Source organism: Opisthocomus hoazin, chromosome 4 (assembly GCF_030867145.1).
Source record: "Opisthocomus hoazin isolate bOpiHoa1 chromosome 4, bOpiHoa1.hap1, whole genome shotgun sequence".
In the NCBI taxonomy this organism is placed as follows: domain Eukaryota; kingdom Metazoa; phylum Chordata; class Aves; order Opisthocomiformes; family Opisthocomidae; genus Opisthocomus; species Opisthocomus hoazin.
In genome coordinates, this window is record NC_134417.1 from 9,344,868 (window position 1) to 9,363,862 (window position 18,995).

The 18,995-nt window shown below is 39.7% G+C and overlaps 1 protein-coding gene across 1 annotated transcript in view; it reads right to left on the reverse strand.

Moving 5' to 3' along the window:
- The window catches only part of CUL3 (cullin 3), a 58,838-nt gene that overhangs the window by 10,057 nt on the left and 29,786 nt on the right, over positions 1 to 18,995 (reverse strand). Inside the window, exons 4-10 of the mRNA XM_075417862.1 lie at positions 13,791 to 13,951; positions 12,351 to 12,465; positions 10,486 to 10,714; positions 8,729 to 8,874; positions 6,112 to 6,288; positions 4,786 to 4,956; positions 3,637 to 3,744 (exon numbers count right to left, since the gene is read on the reverse strand). Coding sequence (XP_075273977.1) covers positions 3,637 to 3,744; positions 4,786 to 4,956; positions 6,112 to 6,288; positions 8,729 to 8,874; positions 10,486 to 10,714; positions 12,351 to 12,465; positions 13,791 to 13,951 — 1,107 coding nt within the window. The remainder of the gene's footprint in view (positions 1 to 3,636; positions 3,745 to 4,785; positions 4,957 to 6,111; positions 6,289 to 8,728; positions 8,875 to 10,485; positions 10,715 to 12,350; positions 12,466 to 13,790; positions 13,952 to 18,995) is intronic.

Below are 18,995 nucleotides of genomic sequence, written 5' to 3' on the forward strand. Positions count from 1 at the left end.
TTATATTAGAAAGTGAAAAACTGTCCTATGATCTCAGAAACTTCCACTATTAAATAGCAGCTGCACTGGGTTTGGGTGGCAAGGTTTTGGTAGCAGGGGGACTACACAAGTGGCTTCTGTGGAAGGCTGCTGGAAGCTTCTCTTATGTCTGTCAGTGCCAGCCGGCCCCAAGACAGACCCACTGCTGGCTAAGGCCGAGCCCATCAGCGACGGTGGTAGTGTCTCTGGGATAGCGGAGTTAAGCAAAAAACCCAACTGCGTAACGGCATTTTGCAGCAGGAGAGAGAACTCTGCAGACATCAAGCTCTGCATGGTGGAGCAGATCCCTACCCACAGCCCGGGGAGGACCCCACGCCAGAGCAGAGGGAAGCCTGAAGGAGGCTGTGACCCCGTGGGGAGCCCGCACTGGAGCAGGCTCCTGGCAGGACCTGTGGGGAGAGGAGCGCAGGCTGGAGGAGGTTTGCTGGCGGGGCTTGTGACCCTGTGGTGAGCCCATGCTGGAGCAGGCTGTGCAGCCTGTGGGAAGGACTCACGTTGGAACAGTTGGAGGAGGACTGTCTCCTGTGGGAGGGACCCCACGGTGGAGCAGGGGCAGAGTGCAAGGGGGAAGGAGTGGCAGAGACAACGTGTGATGAACTGACTGCAAACCAACCAACCAACCAACCCACCCCCCCCTCCCCCAGTTCCACACTCCCCTGTGCCACTCGGGGGGAGCACGTTGAGAAAAATCGGGAGCAAAGTTGAGCCTGGGAAGAAAGGAGGGCTGGGGGCAGGTGTTTTAGGATATAGCTTTTATTTCTTATTACCTTACTCTGTTTTGATTGGCAGTAAATTAAACTAATTTCCCCAAGTTGAGTCTGTTTCGCCCATGATGGCAACTGGTGAGTAATCTCTCCCTGTCCTTATCTCCATCCATGAGCCCTTCCTTGTAGTTTTTTCTCCCCATCCAGCTAAGCAGTTGAGTGACAGAGCAGCTTTGGTGGGTACCTGGCAACCAGCCAGGCTAAACCACGACAGCAGAGCAGCATTTCTATGCATATGGAAGAGTTTTTGTATTGTGCATGTTGAATGCCCGTATACGTCAACAGGCTTGTGCCTAGGAACCTTCTGAAAACCTAGACAGACTGGTGACAAGCTACTCATACAGAAATCCCTTTGAATTTCATTAAGGTTTAAGAGGAACAGCTTGCAATAGTATGTAAAGACCCATATAAGTTTGTTCTGTAGCCAACATTACTGCCATGCTTCTAATTTCCTATCACCAATGTCATGAGGCTCACAAGTGAAATTCAAACAGCCATTTAGACACAGAAAAATAGTTAATCTGTGAATCACCTTAAAAAAACAAACGAAACCAGAAAAGCTTCAACAGTTTTATCTCTCCAGCCAAAACACAGAGAAAGTCCACCAATGCAGACAAAAAGATACAGAAAATATCTTTATATGGAACTGAAACATCTTAGTTGATATGGCAACAGTTTCCTGCATTTTTTTTGGTCTTAGCCAGACCAGAATGCAGCATTAGAGTGTCTCATATCATACATTATACAGAGCAACGAGCAGTTTGTGACTTGCAAAAGTTTTGGAAGCACAAGATGTCTTTTCAGCATAAAAATGGGATGAACTAACAGAAAAGTGCCTTGAAGTAATCTAATCTTTACAAAATTCCATCAAACTGAAGATTCAGGATTGTAGTTGTAGAAATTACTCATAATCTATTAGCTTGGACTTTCCCTAGTGCTCAGCTTTCCACTTTCTGATAGCAAACCAACCGCCATCTACACAGTCCTTGGCACTACATGTACCTCAGTATACAAGATCCAGGAGACTTTACAAGTAGGATTATCTAGAGAAGAGCAGATGCCTGCCTCTTCTAGGAGGCACCACACATATTCAAGGTACACAAATTGCTTAAAAAGGAGTAGAATGGACTATTTCATATAGAACACTATCACCAGCAAGTTAACAGTAACACAAAAACCCAAAAATCTTCCTGTACTTCCTCTCAAATATTATTTACCCTAATAGAAATATATACGCTTCTATCAGAAACAAGTACTCCAGAAATTTCATTAAAAGGCCATGATTAGGCTAACCAAAAGGCAAACAACAGGATAACTGTTGGTCCCTTGCCAAGAAAAAGATGAAGTTTCAATTAAGGCCTTGCAGAATATCTACTAACATTTTAAATTCATCTTATTAGCTGTACATAACTACAAAGAAGATAGAGATATCATTTATTAAATCACTTAATGTAAAATGGTCATGTAAAGTATGTGAATATTTAACACAAAATCCCCCCCCATGTACAAGTCCTGCATGCTACCTAAAAAATAGGAATGCTCTAACAAATTGTTCTTGAAACTAGTATTTCAAGCATACTAGAAGGAAAACTTGATTAGCCTCTAAAGAAAAAAAGCAGTAGTAAAGCTTCCTGTCCACAAACACCTTTCTATCGTAGGATCATAAAATGTTTTGGGTTGGAAGGAACGTTACAGATCATCTAGTTCCAATCCCCTGCTATGGGCAGGGACACTGTCCACTAGACCAAGCTGCTCAAAGCCCCATCCAGCCTGGCCTTCAGTGCTTCTGGGCATTATCTGTCAATATGTGCCTGTACAACCTTTTCTGAAACCACTATGAGAACATCCTGCTCTTTCCCTCATGATGATCCACAACACGCGATGAGGAACACTTCAGCCGACTGCTTCAAGGTAGCAAAGACTTCAGATCACCTTGCACAAGCAAGGACATCGGACTGAGTACGTCCACGAACCCATGCCTGGCATTCAGATTTCTGAAACTGACTGAAACACGCTCGATACACAGACTTACGTACCTGCCCACAGGGAACTACTTGGCCGGTTATTTTACATTATTAAGCACTAATGAGTATCAGAATAGAAAAAAAGTGTTTAGCGCCGTAAACTGCCATCTCAAAACAGAAGCCGCCTCTCCATTCTGCAGTATTCCAGAAGTTCCCTCTCACAACAAGGTGTAACACTTCTTGACTGAACAATTAAGGCCACGTTTGGCAACGTGAATAAAACGGTAGTTCTGCTTTTAACAAAGGCACTAACTGCGATACGAGGTGGCACGTTTGTCCTGCCTGCAGCAGGCAGTATTTTTCTCGCTGTCAGCACAAACCACTGCAAGCAGGCTGACCTCCAAAGAACGAGGAAGGGAAGCCTTCGCCGGTGACGCGGGCACCGCCGGGCCGGGCCGGGCCGGGCCGCAGGCGGGCAGGGGCCGGGCCGGAGCGAGGCTGGCCAGGCGGCCCCCGTCCGCCCCCTGGCGGCCGCCCGCAGGCACAGCCGCTCAGCCGCGCGCCGGCGTGTCCGGCCCGGCCCGGGGCCCTTCCCGAGGCGTGCGGGTACAACGCAAGCGGGAACAGGCTGCTCTGGCATGAAACTGGCACTGCTCCAGCTGCGGACCAGGCTTCCAACCGACTTTTGTACGTCGGGAGATACTAACAGAGTTTCTCAGCTGAGAAACACAGCAAAGGAACACCACGCGAGCATGCTAATGACTGACTTCCTTCCACACCCACCCGCTAACAAACGCTGAAAGCCTTTATCGAGGTCTCGGGTTTGCACTGCAGTAACAGGACAAGCACGCAGACCCCCACGCTCTTACCCCGGTTGCCTGGAGGTGTTGCCTGAACTCATCCATCGTCGTGTTTGAGATGCTCATGTCCCTGAACATGCCTTCCAGTTTAGACGTGAACTGACATCCGCATTCAGTCTGAAATACACAAAACAACTGGCGCTAGGAAAACTGAGCTTCTGATAGGCGAACTGCAAGACTAAGAGTTAGTTTATAAACCTCGTAAAAATTATATGTCTGTACGTTTGGTTACTGGGATCCCATTTGCATTACCTTCAGAACTTAAAAAGTTTCCTATTTTCTATAAGGCTCTAAGTCTACACATACCAAAACTTGCTTTCCTTCTATTTTCTCCATTATTTGGTTTCTTTTTAGCTTCCTGTCTATCTTAAAAGAAAAACAACCCTGAAAGCTTATCAGAGCAAGGCATACACTTTCACCTGCTTTTTAGCATGACACTGTAAAGTGAAGTAAAAATCTTTATTTGTATCAGAAAAGAACCACTGTTGTCCTAAGAGCGTATAATTTTAAAGGTTTACTGCAGATTATCAGGTGAGATTATTAGACCTTCTGAGCATCAGGGACATACGCATGCACAAACGCATGCGCACAAACGCATGCATTTCAGCTGCACATAGAGGACTTTGTCCCTATTTCCAGCACATACTTTGACATACATGGTAGAGGCACACGTGTTAGCATCCTGATCACTGTGCAAAGACACGAAAAAACTGGGCAGTTCTGGTCCACTGTTTCACCTTGCAAATGTATGCCCTGTGCCCTCAAAACCACGAGGCTAGAAGAGGTAGAGAGGTAACTGGGAAGAAATCAATACTGATAATTTGGAATCAATACTGATAATTTGGAATCAATACTGATAATTTGGGGAAATCTGATGCAAACAGGCTTCGTTCACTGACAGAATACAAAGGTCAAAAATGAGGACTAGTAAAATTTGATTTTAGGATCCAATCAATTGGGTTCAGGAGTTCCCTAGCCATTTATCATGCCACTTAGGAAAAAGCTAGTGTATCATCGGCCTTCTTGGCAACAAGGGCACACTGTTGGCTCAGTGCACCTATATATATCAGTGCATCTATCGATATCTATATATCCCTTACGTAAAAAACAAATAAACGGTATTTACGAAAAAAAAGGAGTACGCAGATACTGTCTTACCTTTAATTTAGATATCATATTTTTCTCCGAGTCATCTGAAACACTCTTGTTTGTGAGAAGTCTTCTTGCCAAGTGCTGCTTGTAATAGCGTTCAAAAACATCTTTCTCTTGCATAAACCTAAATAAAACCATTGCCTTATCCAATATAGTTTCTACTTCTTGCTCTGTTAGCTGTAAAAGAAATAATTTTCTGGTTTTAACCTTCCAGCATAAGTGTCTTATACAACCTAAATACTTAAAGTAATTCACAACAAGCATATGGTCAAACAGTAGCCCAATAAAGAAGCCAACAAAACTGGTCCAACACGTGAATGACAGAGCCAAAAGAACAGCGCACAAGCTCAGCAGAACGGAGAAAGTAATAGATCTAAAATGGAGGGAAAAGCAATTGTGAAGGAGAATGGAGATGATGGATGGGTAGAATACCTAGATTAATATAGTAAAAGTTCCTGGATAAGTTTTTAAGTATTTTTAAAAACAGCACAGATGGAAAACATGTATTAAAAGTATGAAAAGTTAGCTTGGAATGAAAGCTTTTAAGTGTTAAGAATCATTTGGCAAAGCCTGTCTAGTGCCACAACAAATAAAATGATTACATATTCTATAAATAAACAGAATTTACTATTTGATTTCCAAAACATAGTATGTATGCAATAATATTCAGCTTTATTCAGAGCCATTGAACAAATCCTGTCCAGTTCTGGGTGCTGTACCTCAACAAACTTCATGAAAGCAGCTATGAGGTAAGACTGAAGGAAACAGCTATACTTAATCTAGAGGAGACAGATGTGGTAATACTCCTCCAATATGTAAAAGCAGTAAAAAGAAGCAAACTGCTTCACCTACCAAGTGAGTTAATTTTCAAAAGAAATTATGAAATATTGAGAGTAACTGCCAAACTATAAATATAATTTCCTTAAATATATTTAACATTTCGAAGGAAGGGAGCTGCACAATCTACTACAATCTAAACTTTTTTGGAGGAGTTACTTAAATATATTTAACGTTTCGAAGGAAGGGAGCTGCACAATCTACTACAATCTAAACTTTTTTGGAGGAGTTACCTCCCAGAAGTAATTCAAGTATACTGCTTCAGAGATGGCGGACAAGCCACACAACATCTTGAGATCTCCTTGTGCCTTATATTTCTCTAAGTTTATATCTAAGGTGTTATGAGCTCAGACATGTTACATACGCTTTTTTTTTTTAAAGGCAGTATTGCCATTTATCTTAATATAAAAATAATTTTCAGAAAAGTAGCTTAGTTTAATTTCATCCAAGTTTACACAGCAAAGAGCATGATCTTTTAATTTAATTTATACTTACTCCCTTCACTCCCTTTTTCAGCTTATCATCAATAAATAATGAGAGGTACTCTGGAGACCTGGAGTTGAGGTTGAGGAAGTACTCAAAGTCACCCGCAATAGTTTGTTTGAAGAGTCGATCATTATTGAAAGATTCTTGAAGAAAGCGGTCAAACCTACTCTTCAAATCCAGTAAACCCTTCAAAAAAAAAAAAAAAAAAGCAAAAACATTTTCACTGATTTGAAGTTGTAAGCTGTAAAACAGTAGTAATAGATGAATAGAGAAGGCCATGTCTACAGCCAGAGATTCAGCAAAGCTCTCTACGTTCAGCATTTTTAGAAAGCATCTGAAATTTCATTTCCATTTTTAAATATCTATAGCTGCCATAAATCTCTTTTAGAAGCGATTTTCAGATAAACTGGCTAAAACATTGGCATCAAATACTGGTGCAGTTTGCTGTAACAGGCTACTCAAAGATTAAGACAGTTTTTTCACCACCCTTATTAAACAGGCTGATTTATTGTATTTTTAAATCTACAACTTGAAGGAGGTATTTGTTGTACTTATTAAGCCTCTTCTATTTTAAATAATGTTGACAAAGTCACTACCACAAATACAGGATACAGGAAAGATGAGGCTAAGCACCTAACTGCACCCTACAGCTACTAAGCAAGTTTGAGGAGAAAATGCACTGTGACAACAGGCCTAACGTTGCTCAGTTCTGCATTATTTAGTCACGTTTCTTACTGACCTGTAAGAGTCACTGTGATCATACGAAAGTCAGCAACAAGCAATAGCTCTCCAGTTACCACAGTGTGAAGTTCACAGCCCTGAACTGCACCACTGCCTCTGAGCTCATCACCAGATTCTTACCATCATTTTTAGGGTTTGCACATTCTTCACCCAGAGATAAAACAAGTGAGTGCAGAAGGGGGAAGCATCTTAAAAATCACCTGAGCACCTTGCTAAGTACACATGATACACACTGAGTTTAGACATAACTAAGACAGCATTTGGAGGGGGGGCTGGGGGATGGAGAAAGTTTCAATCAACGGTTGTCATGGGTAATGAGTGCCCAAAAAACCTGTTCAGGTTAAATGGTCTTAAAGTCCTCGGTTTCTTAAGGAATTATTTCTATGTGGTTACTTAAAGAAGCCATTCAAGAATTACTCAAAAGAAGCAGTAATGTTTCTTAGGAACTCACCATCTCACTTAAAGGAATGGTCTTTAGACAGGTTAATTAATGTGTATTAGAAATTATACATTCAAAGTAAATCCCACTATCTCTCTGTTTATCAAGGTTAGCTTATGCCTCCTCTCCAGGAGTACACCATCTGAACAACCTGGTGTTAAACAGGAGAAACTGTTAGTACCTTAAATTATAGCAGCATTTTAATATATCTTCAAATTATTATAAGAAGTTTTAAATTTAATCCCCCGGCAATGCTTTTGCAATCATCTTACCAATTATGCTCAGGGTTTGGTGATGTCATGTTGCAGAAGTAGTGTTGGACTATGATTTTATTTTTTTTTAATCATACCACAACAAAAACTTTAACAGCCCTTAACCATTAAACCTAATAAATATCAAAGGGCATTCTCATTTATTTTAACAATCCTTGGAGAGGTGATTCTTGTCCAAGCTTGGCAAGAAGTTTGCTTCAGCATTGTCAGAAAATTAATAATCCAATCAAAAATGGTTTTACACTCAAATGGCTTCTTATAACAGTAACCAGTTCTAGCAAAGTTACTAACTTCAAACAAAACAGCAGAGATGATAGACACACAGCATTAAATGTTTCTCATGAAGACCAGACACAAGGACTTCAAGTACACATTTAAAAAAAACAAAAAACAAAAACACGTTTAATGAATACACATTTTCACACTACGCATAAAATATCTTCCAGCTATAAAAACATTTCCTTAAAGCTCAATGAACTCTAAAGATTTTATGTGCAAATTTAAAATCATCTTATCAGAGACAAGGGGGGAGAAAAGATGACAAACATTCCTGAAGCATATTTTGTGATCTTGATAAATTAATTAATGGTACACATCCCTTCTTAGTGACAGAACAAGAAAGAATGCTTACATCTTTTAACATGCAGAAGTGTTCTGTCTCTCCAGGAGACCAAGAATGAAGCAAGTAATTTGTTATGATTTATAACACATTCACCTCTCAGTCATAGTTAATCTTGCCATGAAATACGGTCATGTGATTTTTGTCTCAATAAAAGTTGATAGCTCATATTACATAAAATTAAACAAAATAGACACCATAAAGCTATTTGCCTGCAGAAGTACAACTCACTATGGAGGCAAATATCATTTAGGATAATCCAGAAAGTTCCCAGTAGTTAGATAATTAGCCTGAATATGTTGTTTAAGAAAAGCAGCTACACCAAAAGCACAAAAACAGAGCATGTAGTTTCCAAGCAACTCGGGTAAAAGAAGAGTTCTAAACATATCTGAAAATACAGAAAATATACACTTTAAACAAAATTATAAGTGTAGCTTATTATTAATAATCCTTTTAGAATAAATATTAAAGTTTACATTACCAATTATGTAGTTAACTGTTACTCCGGGGAACGTGGCAAAGATGGAATAAAAGAAAGCTAAAACGTTTAACTACCTGAATGTAGTCAACTGGATTCTTTCCTTCTCCCTCTTCAGAAACTAGTGCTTTGCCTTGCTCTCTCAGGTACGAGCTCATGCACTCACACATTGTCTTCAGACCATTTGGCACACGGCTAAACAACTTGTACATGCAAGCAAGGTCTGGAAACAAGAATGAGATATTATGCAGGACACCCTCTGTCTGTTGCACTTCTGTAACTCACTCATTTCACAGCAAAAATGGACAGCAAAAGTTCAGCCACATGAGCCACAAAAAGCATCCCATAATAGGTCAGGCGCTAAATCTTCTGATGTCCCCTTTCCTTTACCCCTGACAACACGCGGACCTCAGCAGCCACAAAATTAAAAACAAAGATTGTATTGAATCATTACAAGTTGTCTGCAGCATGGAATCTGCTATGGCTGATCCCCAGGCCAGCAGCAGTTGATGCTTGCATTACAGCATGGTGCACTCAGAGCTTCACTAAGATTATGTTTTCCAGTGGTATTTAAGAATGTAGCTTCCAACATTATCATCCCAAAAATCAAATACTGTATTAAAAGTTATATGAAAAATTTTAAGTTAAAGCAAATAGGACAACATTAATGAGATGCTTTTTTCTGTATTAAAAGCAAAAACTGGTAAAAATTTGAGTTTAATTCATATTTATCTTAAAGTCAGCCACATAATTTTACACCACTTTGTTTCACCCATCTAAAATCATAAGAAGTGGCTTAGCTTACACATAGCTTTCCAAAAGTGCAATCCATCCTTGTACATTTACATGAAATCTTCTCTTCACAATGCAGCAAGTATTTCCTCTCTAGTATTTACCTAAATCAAACCAAGGCCTATAAAAATTAAACATATTCCTGTATATTATGAATACCCTTCAACAAGGTTGTAGCTTCAGCTGGAAGGCTACTTTAACCGGATATTAAAGAAAAAACATAAAACATAGTATCATCGCTTTCCTTTTCAATACAGTAATTCTTCTAAGAAGTTTGCTCACTTTGTCACTCTATCACCTAGTAATTGTGAAGCTGCTTAATGAACAAAGGCCATTAATCTAAGCAGCAAGTCTGTTCCCCATTCTCACAGCTTTAGCGTGAACACTGATTTCTAAATATAGATACTACAATCACTCTTTTCATTATACTGCTTTAGTAACTTCTATTTTATCTCTTTCCATAGTACCCTTTATTCAGTCATTCTGTCCCATATTAACCTCTATTAGGGAAAACCAAATCAAGCCAAGCCCTTCTTTTTCACCCACTTCGATAAGCTTCTTACCCTTTAAAAACAGCCAACTTGTTTTCCTGCAACAAAGCCCTCTCCCCGAGAATTGGTCCTGCAATACCTTTATTAAATTAAGTAAGTTACACTAGCACTTTTTAAATAACTGCCCGCGGGCCAGAAACTCCGATGCATTTTGACAGCTACACGCTAGAGGAATGAAAGTAGTAAAATGGCTCATGAAAAACAGGTAGCAAAGACCACTATAGCAGATTTGTACTTTTCTTAACAGATACTTGGCTTACCAAAAAAGTACCTGTATGTGGTACTAAACAGAAACCAGTTATACATATGGGCTCTGTTTCAAGAGCCCTCTAAAAGTCTCTGAAGTAATGTTCTCCATGTTTGCAAAGCAGAGCCACCAAAGTGGTGTTACAATTCCACAGGAACACAAACATTAAGCTCTACTTATCCTACATTTAAAAACAACAGGCAGTATCGTAAGCATTTCTGTTTCCCATAAGATGCAGTCTTACCTTCTGTCTTCCCATTTTTCAGCATATGAACTAGCCCAGAGTTCTCCATTTCCACTATAGTTTTCATATGCTTGGAAATTAGCTCCCTCTCAACAACTTTCACAATTGGTTCTTCTGTCGATTTATCCAGACAATGCATCACCCGTTCTATTTCTTCATTAATTCTAGCTTCTACTTTCTTTATATATACAGAAGCACTGTTTTCAGCTAAAAATTTCTGACTTTCCATCTGTGATTAACACAAATTAATACTTTAGATGATTTTTTTTTATAGGGGAAAAAGGAAATGTACTGGTTATTTCAGATTAGCATTGATAAGCAAGTTCAATTCAAACCCAGCATGTCCAGCAAATGAGATCTTATATCCTCAAGATTTACATACATGCTTCACACAAAATAAAAGTTCTATCACACTGTGTTACATACATAAGGAGGTACATGCAATATGAACATGCTATTTTTCATACTAAAACAACCTAAGCTCTTTTCAGTGGTGCCCAGTGACAGGACAAGGGGCAATGGGCACAAACTGAGGCACAGGAAGTTCCGTCTGAACATGAGGAAGAACTTCTTCCCTCTGAGGGTGACGGAGCACTGGAACAGGCTGCCCAGGGAGGTTGTGGAGTCTCCTTCTCTGGAGATATTCAAGACCCGCCTGGACAACGTCCTGTGCAGTCTGCTGTAGGTGACCCTGCTTCAGCAGGAGGGTTGGACTAGATGACCCACAGAGGTCCCTTCCAGCCCCTACTATTCTGTGATTCTGTGAAGTCAACCTACTTTCCAGCTACTAACTAGAGTTTTAGCCACAGGTCCAAAGAAAACAGAAGGATGGGGAGAGGGAAGAGGCAAAGATTCCTTTCAAATACCAGTTTATGGCATATTTATGAGTTGTGAGGATCAACAGGTCTCATTATTCTCGTGAATGACAATGCACATTATCTCATGTCAAATTGGTTTTATCAATACTAGTCAGCACAGTCTCTCACAGGAAAGATTTTTTTGTTTTTTTAAGGCAGAGCCAAGAAATAAAACTTCAATGAAAGTAGTTATTTTTCTTAATTTTATGTAACACTGAACAGAATGGAATGACTTTTAAAAGGCTGTGCAACACACGCTTCTGCTTTTCAAAGAAGTTTGGAGATCAGAGGATGACAGCCAGTCAATCCTGCGTCAGAACTGGGAGACTGACAAATTATCTTATCTAGATATCTTTTAACATGTTTTACAATTTCTATCAACTTCCCACAATGGAGGAGCATGATTACACTCGACAACCATTCAACTGGCATTTTTCCTGAAACTATCTCACAAAAGAACTCAGGAAATATTTAAAATGTGTTATTCAGTAGCTGGTCAACAACTGGATAGCCCCTTGGATACACTTCATTCCTTGACTCAGTTCATTTTACTACAAAATATAACTCATAAATATAGAAACTATGAGGGAAACAAAGCTTCCTCTGAGGGAAACAAAGCTTCCTCAAAGGCAGTTTGACAGGTAGTCTCCCCTCTCCATTCCCTCCCTGAAAAAGTTTGAACCTTTCATGCTACTGGTATTTCCAGAAGTGGCTGCAACACAGGGATAGACTAAATGGCATGAAATAGCCCAAAGCACGTACAAGATTAGCACAATCATCACTCCACATGCTATCAGCACCCGTATTTCAAACCTACATCCAAATTATCATCGTTCTGTAAAATTTGTGGTACTTTTTCCACAAAGTTAGTAGATTTTTTTCTTATTTCATTTAATGGAGATGGACATATTCAACGAATAAGTAGCAATTACTTAAAGGACCATCAATTCTCACAATTCCAAGCAGTTCTAACAACATTCCACACATGATGTTACAACATTGCTGTACCTGAAAAAATTCTGCAGACATCTCCAAAAACGGAGCCTCAAAGTCTTCTTCATAGACTGACCTTCCTTCAAGACCTAGAATCATTAACATCTGGCAAGCATTTCTTATTGCGCCTCTGCCAAAAAGTAAGTTGTTAATAACTTGAGAAATCTACATGCTTGAAAGAGAGAGTACACAGCAGCACAACAACTCAGAACATAATGTCAACTTAAATAAGATGTAGTAATTGAAAGTCCATCCTAAATCTACTTGGTACCTGACAGGTTTTCAAGAAGATTACTGGAGCAAGATTGTTTGTTTCTGCTCTCAACTAAGGAGCTGACAATTCTTATTAAATATTTTAAATACAGTGATAGGGAAGGAGGTCTCAAGTTCTATTAACTTGGAAAACTCATAAGAATATATTTCAGCACACAAGAATATAACAGAAAAATACTACTTCAAAGAAAACTGAAAACTGCACACGTAGGCTGGAATTGAGCAATTCAAAACAACTGCACAGATGAAAGCTGCCGTGCGAAGTTTGGGTTGTTTGTTAGGTCGGTTGTTTTGGTTTTTTTTTTAAAAAAAAACAACACAAAATGAAAAAAGTATCAGCAAGTTAAGCATTTGGTGAGGCAGAGAAACACATCAATAAAATGCGAAAACAGAAGAACTGCATCCAGGAAAAAAATTCCACTTTCTGGCAGTAGGGGACAATACACAGCTGTTGCCAGGGAATATTTTTTCTCTTCATAAATTGCATGTTGGGCAACCTCAATCACAGAACTGCAGACAAAGTAGCATGAGGTTTACATATCTCTCCACGCCCAACAGCTGCTCTGAAACTGGAGCAGCACAAGAAAACTTGCAAATCTGAAGTTACTCCAGCTGCAGTATCCACAGTGTGTGGCACAAAACTCCACATCTACTAAACTGGCTGGAGAACATGAGCAACAGATCTAAAAGCTCAGAGATGCAACTGAACTGCCAAGAAACAGATGGATCAAAACATGAGGAAGGAAACCAGAACTAAAAAAGAAAACTTAAAAAACACAAAAAAACACCAAACACACCCCCCCCCCCAAGACACAGGTAGAAGAAAATTAAAACACCTCTGAGGATAGACGAAATACAGGGCAGCAAGAGTCAGAGAACTATGAAAACACCAGTTTTATAACGAAATGCTCTGGGACAACGTGGTAACAGAGAGATTTAACAAACGTGTTAACAAAAACCACAAGATAAATATTAAAAAAAAAAATTTATTAACAAGCTTCCCCGTTTACCATTATGTTAAACCTTCAGGTACAAAGTAGTATGTTATTCCAGATCATGGAGAAATTTTACCTGTGATCAGAAACACAGACCTAAGTCATGATTTATTTATGTTCCTGATTCATTCTTAAAAATCAAGAGGGATTATTTACAACAAAAGACAGTCATTTACAAACATCTTACCTGTCCACCACCTCTCCTTTCCTTTCTCTCGCAATCATATCCAGCAGAGTTTGCCGTAGGTGATCCCTAATACAGCCATAGCGTACAACTTGATCTCGAAAAATAATCAAGCCCAAATTGTAGACATTCTCCACATTATTTTGTTGCACATACACACGGTCCTACAATGAATGCATACACAGCAATAAAACAGTAAATTCAGTACACCCATGCTATTCAACATTGCAAGAGACTGGTCATATTCGCATGGTACAGAAATAACCAAATTGATCTTCTTTTTTCTTCATAAGTAGAAATAATGAATACCCTCAAAATTCAAAATCAGTCCAAATTTTCCAAATTTTCATTTACACAGGAATTCTACTTTGCTTAAGAGTATAAGCACAGCACTTATAACTAAAAACCATAACAAATCTGCAGCCTTGTAATGTTTTAGTTTGGGGGCAGGGGAATCCCCAAATACTGACAAAATTCATGGTGCAGTCTGAAAGGGGTTTTACTTATCTAGTCAAACCCCTCCAGAAAAATTAATTCATTTTTCTTCGTCTCCCATGCATCTTCCTATCACTCCCTTTACGCAGACAGGTCCCCCTCAATATTCAGTGAAATTTCCTGAAATAGCATTATTAGATGAACAGAAGAAAAAAGTAAAGCCAAAATTAGAATAGTTACAATCAAAACGTTTATGGTACTGCAGAATTGTACATAAGGACCACTGTTGAACTCCCATAAAAAAAAAAAAAATCACTTTCATTCGACTCAATCAAGTATCTTGAAATCTTGTTATGTTTCATTAAGATCGTACACATACACTCATTCCCAAAAAAAGAAAGGAAGAAGGAGAGAGGAAAGAATATTTTTAATGTTCCAGTCTGGGTTTAAATTCTATCTCCCTACATAACCTCAGCCTACAGGAAGGATCAAGCTCCTGAGCTATCCGCTAGCCCTGTACCACCTACATTTACATCTGGAGGCTGCTCCTCAGAACAGCATTCCAAGCCCACGACACAAACACCAACACCCAGAGCTGAGACACTGCTGAGCAGATAACCTGAGTTTCTTACTGTTACCTGCAGATACGCTCCAATAAATTTTCTCCCCTTTTCTACTCCCCTCTCCCAACTTATCAACTGTCTAGAAAAGGAAGACTGTTAATACAGCTACCAGCAGACAGAAAATGAACGTATTCACTTAATATCCAGTAGTGTCATACCAGATAAGACCATTTAAAACAACATTAAGAATATAAAAATTGTGAGTCTTTACAAACTGTTTCCGAGACAAACAATGATTATTTTATTAATTTCTGTCAGGGCATAATCCACTCCTCTAATTCAATAGTTTGGGTAATTACTAAAAATTCTGCTTTAGTACCATTTAAGCCTCAGGTGGTATTATTAGAATAAGTTACGAGTTTTGTACCCACTCACAAATCTCACTGTGATAAGGTTTCCTGAGAATTAACACAGCTATAACAAAATTAAACAAAAAAATCAAATTCTATAAAGGATGAAGATCCATGTTTGAAATTGAGTATGAAGGTTGGCTTTTCCACTGGTTCCATCAATTATCTTAAGTGCTTTATCACACTCAGAATTGACATGTAAAGTTTCTCAAACACCTAGAAAACAGAACCATTTAAACAAAAATCATTCTTGAGACTATGGAAAAAAGATTACAAAATTATAAGCTTATATAAATTCTGCAATTAGAAGACATCAGAAGGAATGATGCCCGACTAGTATTTTAGCAGCTGAATCTACATGGCAAAATTATTCATATACTACTTATATGCCAGATTGCCACTTGATGACCAGAGGAAAGTGAAACATTGGGTTCCACAATTCATGAATGATTTCCCACTGACTCCCTTCAGACAGGCAGCATTTAATTTACATGAAAAAACAAGACGTGAACAGGTCAGCTACGCCTACTCTGTGGCTCCTGAGGCAAGCTCAGTCCTGCCTCAAACCAAAAAATTTACTAATTGGTCTCATGAAGTCAGTTTAGAGACACATGGTGGTCTAGATCTTTGGAATACATTACTCTAATTTTTCTGTTATTTAGAAAAGGGTTATTAATTCACTCCTTTATCTACACACTTGCATCGAGAACAGAAGTAAATGTGATTCTGAAGTAAGAGAAGCTTAAAATACACTTTCAGAGTGATAAAAAAAACTTGAAAAGTAGTGTTTAACATACTCTGACTTGAGGAGAAAAATATACATATATTATTTCTGAAGAATATTCAGGCCTCTGAAGCACAAGCAGCAGTGTATCAAAATGGATTAAAGCCATGGTCATGACTCATCTGCAATAGCTTGTTGTGGCAGTGCTAAACACCGCCATCATGAAATGAAATAGTAACTGCACTAGAAACTCTTCTCCATGTAACAGCAATGCCTCTGTAGTAAGCCAGACCACTCTACAATACCCAAATTAGAGCAGCAGCATTAATGTTTCTGATACTGCTGCCTTGCTTACCCTTGGTAACAGCCCGCTTTCGCTGTTTGCTGGCAGCTCTCCCAACCTAAACCACTACACTTCGAGACAGGAAGCCCCATGTGGGAACAGGTTTTACTGACAAGGCTACATGCTACTGAACAGCAATCACTTCCCACAGGGAGATGCAGCAGGTGCTTAAAAGGTAAGAGTAACTCTCAGGAGACAAGGGTGGAGTTTCAGACAGCAATTATTCATAAACTACAATGCTGCTTACACTGCAGAATCATTCTGATCTCAACTAAAGCAAGTTACCTACCGTAAAGTATCACCAGCCACATTCTGCCTCCTCTCTGCATGGATGCACTACCTGGAGAATGTAGCCTTCAGACATTGTTGTGGGTCTATGTATATATATAGATACATACAGCAAGTGTCTTTCATTCTAGTTCTGCAGATAAAAACAACACTTCTCCCTACCACCTTGTGCGTAAGCCATGAACAATGGCAGTCATATGCCCCGAAGTCAAAACTCACATAGCTGATCTGTCAGCGCTGGCCTAAATCAAGACACCGGCTTTGTGCACCTCACAGATGAGAAAGGAATGCTCTGCCCTCTGCAAAATACACAGATGTATTTGCAAGAGTAATAGTTCATTTCTGACAGTGTTTAACTGGCACTACCCACATGCTTATAATGCAGCCAAGGGTGTGACTGCTGCACTTGCATACCTGAAATTGCTTTAAATTTAGCAAGTACAAGTAGTGAAGAAGGGACACCACAAAATGCAGTTTAGCCCAGTTTCCATAAGACGTTCCAAGAATAGTCATGCTCATGTAACTTGAAGAGAGGACCGAACAACCGCACCTCTGCTGCTACGGTTACATACAGCAGCTAAATAAAAACTACTGTAGGTGCGCTTACCTACACTGCAGCCATAGGAAACAATTTGAGACATGCCCAAACGCAGTACATCACTACTCGAACATGTCTTAGTACATGACTTGACATAGTGAAGACACTACTTGGGACACGACTTCAGTGCTTCAGTACCTCACTGCTTGCTGCAGACAGTGCCATGAGTTTACAGAGTATGACATCCATTCTGACACTGATTACTGTAGCCTAAACATGTAAAACAAACGGAGGAGAGCTAGCGCACATGTGCCACAAAATACAGTGGAACTACACAAACTCCAAATTCACTTGTGGAAATTGGAATATCTGAAGAAAGTTAGATCTGCTTATATCGTGCAATTCCAGTTGCAAAACCTCACACCGGAACTACATTACCAAGCAGACTTTTACCAGGCAGCAATCATGACACCGGAGACAAGGTAATACACTTTTTAAAAAATGCAACTATTAGGCAAGCTTTATAGAGCGTCTTGTGTAAGAGGTCCTGCACGTAAAATGAAATCCTGCCATAAACCTCAAGCAGCAAGTATTCTAGCCATTAAGTATCATAACAATGCACAAACCCCACTGGACAAAAGACAAAATATATACCTTTCTAAAAAATATCTATTTGAATTCATTGTTATTTTGCCACTTCTAAAATAATACAGAGGAAAGAGATTAAGCTGGGTTGGAGTTTGTTTTGACTTAGATCATATGGGAGCTATTGGGTGAAAACAAGCTGAAAAACAAACATCGCATTAAAAGAGATACGGTTTAGTTTCAGATGTACAATCACTAGGCTGAAGCAAGAATTTAAGAGAGTAAGTTCAGAATTCAAGCAGATGTTAAATGTTTTACTTTTACTGACATCAGACTGTGGCTTGTTGGGTACCAATAGGTACATTTCCTGAAACTGATGGGTAAGTAATTGGGATGGCCTACAAAATAAGAGGAAAAGGATTGAGTTATCCTTTATTTATAAACATATTATAATTGCATATACTACTTCTGGTGGAACACAAGCATATCAATTAACACTGGTGACTGATTTTTTACAGTGTTTTTTTTTAATGTGAATTGTATTAGCTGTGCTCGAATAAAAAGGTACAAACAACTTCTGACGTAAGCCTATCCTCATAAAATTACATTTCATTCAGACTCAACGTCATAAAAGAACAAATCATTCCTTATTTTATAAAGTTCTTGAAGATTGTTTCTTTGAAGAGCAGTCAGGTCTCATCTTTGACAGATGTTCCTCCACTTTATAATATCGCAGTAGTAGCAGCTTTTTCAGATTTTTTGAATGAAAACATACTTACGACTAGAAGTTTCCTTCTCTTAGTCACTTTCCAACGAGCAGAATTATGTCTGACTGTCCTGGGTTCGGCCAGGACAGGGTTAATTTTCACCGACTCCAGGAAGGGACACAGTCAGGGCGGGCTGACCCCAGCTGGCCATACAGAGCTGGGTATTCCATACCATGTGCCGCCATGCTGGGTGCCGGTGGGGGGGAGCTGGGCGGCAGGAACTCACTCGCGGGTTGGGAGCTCGCAGCAGCAGCGGTCGTGGAGAGGGGCTGTGTTGTGTGGTCTGTTTTGTTTTGTGTATTCCCCTTATCTGTATCGTTGTTGTTGCTGTTCCCTCTGTTTGCTGTTCTGTTAAACTGCCCTTATCCCGACCCACCACCGGTTTCTGCCTGTTTCTTTCCATTCTCCTCCGCACCCCGGCGGAGGGAGGGGCGGCCGCGTGGCGCTTTTGTTGCTGGCGGCAGCCGAACCACAACACTGACTCGGCAACACACCCCAGGGAGAAAGGGGAAACTGCAAATCTTTTAGACTGGACCCATTTTAAACCATCGCTTA